This window comes from Panthera leo, chromosome E1, assembly GCF_018350215.1.
Source record: "Panthera leo isolate Ple1 chromosome E1, P.leo_Ple1_pat1.1, whole genome shotgun sequence".
NCBI lineage: Eukaryota > Metazoa > Chordata > Mammalia > Carnivora > Felidae > Panthera > Panthera leo.
Window position 1 is genome coordinate 47548255 of NC_056692.1, and position 6000 is coordinate 47554254.

The window sequence follows — 6000 nt, forward strand, 5'->3', positions numbered from 1 at the left end:
AAGACTTGGTCCCTGCTTTCAGAGAGCTTAAAAAGAAATCATAGGAAAGATGCATTTATAAATAAAAGCATTACAGGGGCACCCAGGTGGCTCAGTTGGTAAAGCGTTCGACCCTTGATTTCGGCTCAGGTCATGTCCTTGCAGTTTGTGAGTTCACCCCGCATGGGGCTCTTTGCAGACAGCGTGGAGCCTGCTTGGGATTCTCTCTCTCTCCCTCTGCCCCTCCCCCGTTCATGGACATGCACACGCTCTTGCTCTCTCTCAGAATACAAATAAGTAAACTTTAAAAAATGTTACAGATATTAGGGTACAAGTATATATCGAATGGAGTAGAGCATGAGGAGAAAGTTGATTGGTTCTGCCTGAAAGAACAGTCAGGCAAGAGCCGCGGTTAATTGACATAGGAGGGAAGATTCGTAAGAAGAGAACCAGGTTAGCGTGCAGGTGGATAGTCTGAGCAAAGGCACGGAGACGCCGACCAGCAGGGGAACCCTAGGGCCTCCAAGAACAGGGCTCAGCCAGGAAGGAAGTCGGAGATATGGTAAGGGTCTGGAACGTAACAAGGTGTATATATTCCAGTCGTGGAAACCGAGAGGACGGTGACCAGGCCCGTATCTGACACAGAGCCCTCTAGCAGTTAGCGTGGAGAATGTGTTTGGAGAGAGACCACAATGGAACTGAGAAGACGAAGCGAGGGCCCCTGTGGGCTCCAGCCAAAGCAGTAGCTGAGGATTGAAGAATGGATGAGGTGGAAATATTTTAAGAAAGAAAATCAATCAAATTTGGTCACTGATTAAATTGAAAGTTATGAAGGAAGAGGGGTCCAGAATGATTCCCCTGCTTCCTAAGAAGCTGGTGTGGCCCTGGACCCTAACAGAGACGGGAGAAGACACGGCTTCTTCAAAGATCCATTCATTTTTCTTCCCACTGTTCCCCATTTTCCCTGTGAATGCTGTTGTTTTGTTAATAACATAGTAATAAAGGGAAGTCTCTAACTTGAGCACCATTTCCAGTGAAAATTGGGACATTTAATTTCAAGTTACCTTTCAGCGGTTATGATAATGTGTTTTGAGATACTCTCGATCATTTTTTGAATCTGAGCCTTTTAAACATCTGTCATAATTAGGAAAGTTTAACTTTAGATTCTTGCATTTAGCAAAAATAGTTTAGTATCGTTACAGTTTTTAACCATTGTTTTAGTTAAGATAAGCCTAGGTTTTGACCACATATATGTATTTTTAATAGATTTCTATTTTTTTTTATTTTAGAGAGCGAGCGAGCACATGCATGAGCAGGGGAGAGGTCCAGAGAGAGAAAGAGAATCTCAAGAAGGCTCCACACAGCACAGAGCCCAATGCGGGCCTTGATCCCACGACCCTGGCATCATGACCTGAGCTGAAATCACGAGTCGGATGTTCAACTGACTGAGCCACCCAGGCAGCCCTTGACTATATATATTTAAAGAGAGTTGGAGAGAATAGGGGCGACTGGTGGCTCAGTCGCTTAAGCATCTGAGTCTTGATTTCGGCTCAGGTCATACATGGTCTCCCGGTTTCATGAGTTTGATCCCCGCATCAGGCCCTGCACTGACAGTGTGAAGGCTGCTGGGGATTTTCCCTCTCTCTCTGTGCCTCCATGCTTATGCTATCTCTGTCTCTCTCGAAATAAATAAATAGATAAATAAGCTTTAAAAAAGTTGTGGAGAGTATTCAGAATAACTTCCAAATAACTACAGAAGTCAAAATACCTAAATTTTTTACTTTGTTGTTGAACTTTAGAACCGTGGTGGGCTATAGAGAAATAAAAGCTCTGAATCCGACATTTTAACTGAACCTGTTTGGAAATGAAAACAAATGAGCTGTTAGCTTTATCGACAACTGTTACCTGTCCTTCATATGCCCTCTGTTCTCTCCCCAGAATATTAGAATAATGGCCAAGTATTACACGAGGATAACAATGACGAGGATGGCCCAGCTTCTCGATCTGTCTGTTGATGTAAGTGGTAAATGTTGCATGAGCTGTTTGTAGCCAGTCATTTTGAATATCAGCTGACTTACAAAAATCAAATGAGAAAATCAGTTTTGTTTCATTATTTAGTTTTAAGCTTAGGTGGCAGAAGGTTTCTCCAGGCCATCTTGAGGATCAAAAAATAGCCTAAACACCAAGTTTATAATTACATTAATATTATGTCCTAGTTAAAATCTTCTCTTAAATATGGCAGTTTTACATTGATTCATTTGCCCAGGGTTTATATTTCTGTCATAAATGTGTCTGGGTTCCCAGAAATAACATAGAGATGTAAACTGTGACGGAGACTTTGCTGCAGCCCCCCTGCCGAGGGCCCAGGTCACATTAGAAGAATGTTACGTTCAGGCCTGAGTTCCTGTTGCTGGAATGTTCACCCACCACAGAAATAGGAGTTAAGTGATGTGAGCTAAAAGTCATCGCATAGTGTTTTCCAGTTTAGCTAAAAAAGAGGAATCACGGATGTTAGAGGTCAAAGGCTTGATCGTTGGTTGGCTCATTAGCTCATTAGCTCCTCACATTTCTGGACCACGAGGACCAGAGTCCTTAGAAGTAAAGTGCCTTGTCCTTAGTTACATAGCTGCCAAGTGACAGGGCATATATAGTAACCCAGTGTTTCTGGAAACAAATTAACTGCATAATGTGCTGGGGGGGGACCATTGTAGACCAAGAGCAGACATTTCCTAGACTCGCAGTAAAATAAATACGTTATTATAGGAAGCCTGCTTTGGGTTCTGTGTCTCCCTCTGTCTCTGCCCCTCCCCCGCTCACATTCTGTCTCTCTCAAAAATAAACATTTTTTTTTAAAAAAGACAGAAAATGCTTTCCTTAAATTTTTCCTTAAATTATTTTCTGTAATTACGCTTTTTTTTTTTTAATTATCCTGTCTTAATCCAATTTGTCTTTCTCTCTTGCAGGAGTCAGAAGCTTTTCTTTCGAATCTAGTAGTTAACAAGACCATCTTTGCTAAAGTAGACAGGTTGGCAGGAATTATCAACTTCCAGAGACCCAAGGATCCAAATAATTTATTAAATGACTGGTCTCAGAAACTGAACTCACTGATGTCTCTCGTTAACAAAACTACACACCTCATAGCCAAAGAGGAGATGATACATAATCTACAGTAGGGTCTCCGTGCCCTTAATGCTTTTAGAAAAGAGTTAAAATTGGAAGTCATTTAAAAACAAAAAAAAGACTGTTATGGTGTATATGTTGGGGTTTTTTTTCTATTCTCAGCTCCTTTGTCTAAAATTTAAAAGATAGTGACTATGTTTAAGGCCCCTTTTGACCTTTCACTTCCCTGATTTTATCGTTAACTTTGCATTTGCAATTGGTGCAAAAAAAAAAAAAATTTCTATTTCTATGGTCTACGTACTCAAAAACTTGTGTCATAACTTACCCAAATGTGTTTTTCTATCATTTGAAAACTTTTTAGCTATTATTTGTTCTCATTCAGCTAACAACCGTCATTATTATAATAAAAGCGGTATATGCACATTGACTTTCTATAGTTACCTGTGTTTCTGAACATTTTGTGGGATAGGGATTTAAGTATTTTTTAAATAAAAGAAATTCTGTTGTAAAGCTATCAATTATTTAGTAGAATTTCAAAAACAACATAGGGCATATCAGAACATTTGGGATAGAGTTGTAATTTGTGAAGAATTTGTATTTTAGTATTGTGGCAAAAGGCCTCTAGACTGAGTGTAGAGAGTGATTGGTAGGCTAAAGACTTAATGTAGACTTAATTTTTTTTCCTTGAGTCAAACTGGTTTCGATCACAGTAGCTCGATTCTTTCCGTTCCCCGTCTTGACCAGTTACTGAACAAAATCAAGTGACATCGTGTTGACACAGGTTAACACACAAAGTCATTTTTATAAGATTTGTTCGTGGCTTTCACATCTAGGTCTAATTCCATCATTAGTGTTCCAAATTCATTAACTCTATAGGAACTTATTTCCATTACGTGAACACTGGATAACAACCTAAAACGTTTTAAAAATGATCCAGAAGGACTCAGCCATCCTCTAAGCAAATAGCACAGTATTGACATTTCTTTTACAGAAGTAAACAAAAGTAGTTTTACTGTCAAAAGAAACATCTGAGATCAATTAATACGAGCAAATTTTTGGAAGTTTTTAAAAAATTTGATTTATTTCGGGGAAAACAACAATGAAACAATGTTAGAAGGTTATTTAAAGTAAAGAAAGTGGGAGGTCTGCTTTTTTGAAAATCCAAACGAAGGGGGGGGGGAACAAAAGGCATTGTGGAAATAACATTTTTTTCATAATTTGTTTTCATTTAGTGGTCACTAAACTGTTCTGTGATCCAGAGCTGGGGACAATTGTAGGGACCTCTGCTATTTATGCTGAGTCATTGTGAGTAATAACCCAGTATTAAATCCAAGTCTATTCTTCGGAAATTTATGTATCGGTCACATTGATGACAAACATCTGCCACCACTCATCTTCAAAAATCTAACCAAAACTGTGGTGGCAAGTTCAGGAACATCAGAAGTTCACGCTAGCAGTAGAATATGGTTTCAATTTTCTGCTGAATGAAAAGGATAGAAAATGAAATCATTTTGCATTGTTCATTTGTGAACCAAATTGGAGCTAATTTGAATCTAGCTTCTCGTTAACTCACCAACTCGTTACCCTTGTACTTGGCAAACACCTAGGCCATCTGGCCAGATGTATTGTTGTAAAGCTCTCAAATGACCCTCTTTCGTCTTTGTTTCGCGTGCTTGCCCTCGAACTAAGCTCTTTGTGTGTCCTGATTTGGTGCCATTTGTAACGGTGTCCCAGTCGCTGGATCTCATTTAATTTAACTGCTCATCCAGTTCTTGAGTTTTTCCTGTCCAAGCAACTTAAATTTCTTAGTGTTACGAAGAAGAATCAACTAACACAGGGCAATAAAATATTCGAGACGTTCAGAACCCCAGACCCTGGCTTCCATTTCAGACTTCCAGCTGGCTGTTCGTGAAAAGGACAGAACCACTTTGTTTTAAATATGGAGAAGATAATACTTAGCTCCTTTTCGTTTTCATTAGGTTACTAACTACAGAGAGATGATGAGCCACTGTTTTTTGTTTTTGTTTTTTAAATGAAACACTTTTTACCCTTTTATTTTTATATAATTTATGTTTTTATTTTAGAGTTCAATACCGATTTCTGTAATTATCCTCAATTTCCATATGCTTACTGAATCATTGAGAACTAATCTTTAAAAATCATGCTGTTCCATTCTATCTCTTACAAGTGTTACATGTATGATACAACAAGTACGTATTTTACATTGTGTTTGGCTCCTGGATATAGCTGCAATAAAAGCACTGATTTGTGGGTGTGTAAAACCCTGGAGAATAAACTCATACTTTTAAACATCACGTCTTTTTTCAGTTCTCTTGCCGTCTAAAGCAAAAAGCCATAGGATTTTCGTTCTTTCAAAATCATGTCCTCTCCATAAACCTGTTTTTGAAGCCGGGGGACAACATTGTGCATGTTTTACACGCCAACTGGTTGGCTTTTTTCACATCCCCCCCCCCCCCCCGACTCCTTTCTGATCTGGGGTTCACGACAGGCCATACCTTATTGTGCCCTTGACCAGCGGTTCTCCAGTGGAGCCCACATCAGAGTCACCGGCGGGGCTTGTTAAAACAGATGGTCGGGCCCTGCCCCCAGAGTTTCTGATCCAGGAGGTCTGGGGTAGAGCCCAAGAACTTCCATTTGTAACAAGTTCTCAGGGGTGGCGGACGAACACTTGCATAAATGGTAGGGTTTTCAAAAGGGCTTTGTGAGAAAGTACTGCGTGGACATGGGCATCAGTACAGTTAGGCTTATGCTCTGGCGTGATTCTTAAGTCCCGTGCCCGCTGTTTCTGAGTCTAGTGATCCAAAGTTCTGGGTTTTGTTATCTTGCTTGCGGACATGGAGAGAGATGTTCTTGCTTTCTGAGTGGACACAAAGCAATGTC

General features: G+C 39.9%; 1 protein-coding gene across 1 annotated transcript in view; it reads left to right on the forward strand.

The window, feature by feature from the left end:
• Window positions 1-5412, forward strand: part of PSMD12 (proteasome 26S subunit, non-ATPase 12) — a 30733-nt gene extending 25321 nt beyond the window's left edge. The window contains exons 10-11 of the mRNA XM_042915342.1: window positions 1918-1995; window positions 2943-5412. Of these exons, the coding sequence (XP_042771276.1) occupies window positions 1918-1995; window positions 2943-3152 (288 nt within the window). The 3' untranslated portion in view covers window positions 3153-5412. The remainder of the gene's footprint in view (window positions 1-1917; window positions 1996-2942) is intronic.
• The last annotated feature ends 588 nt before the right edge of the window (window positions 5413-6000 follow it).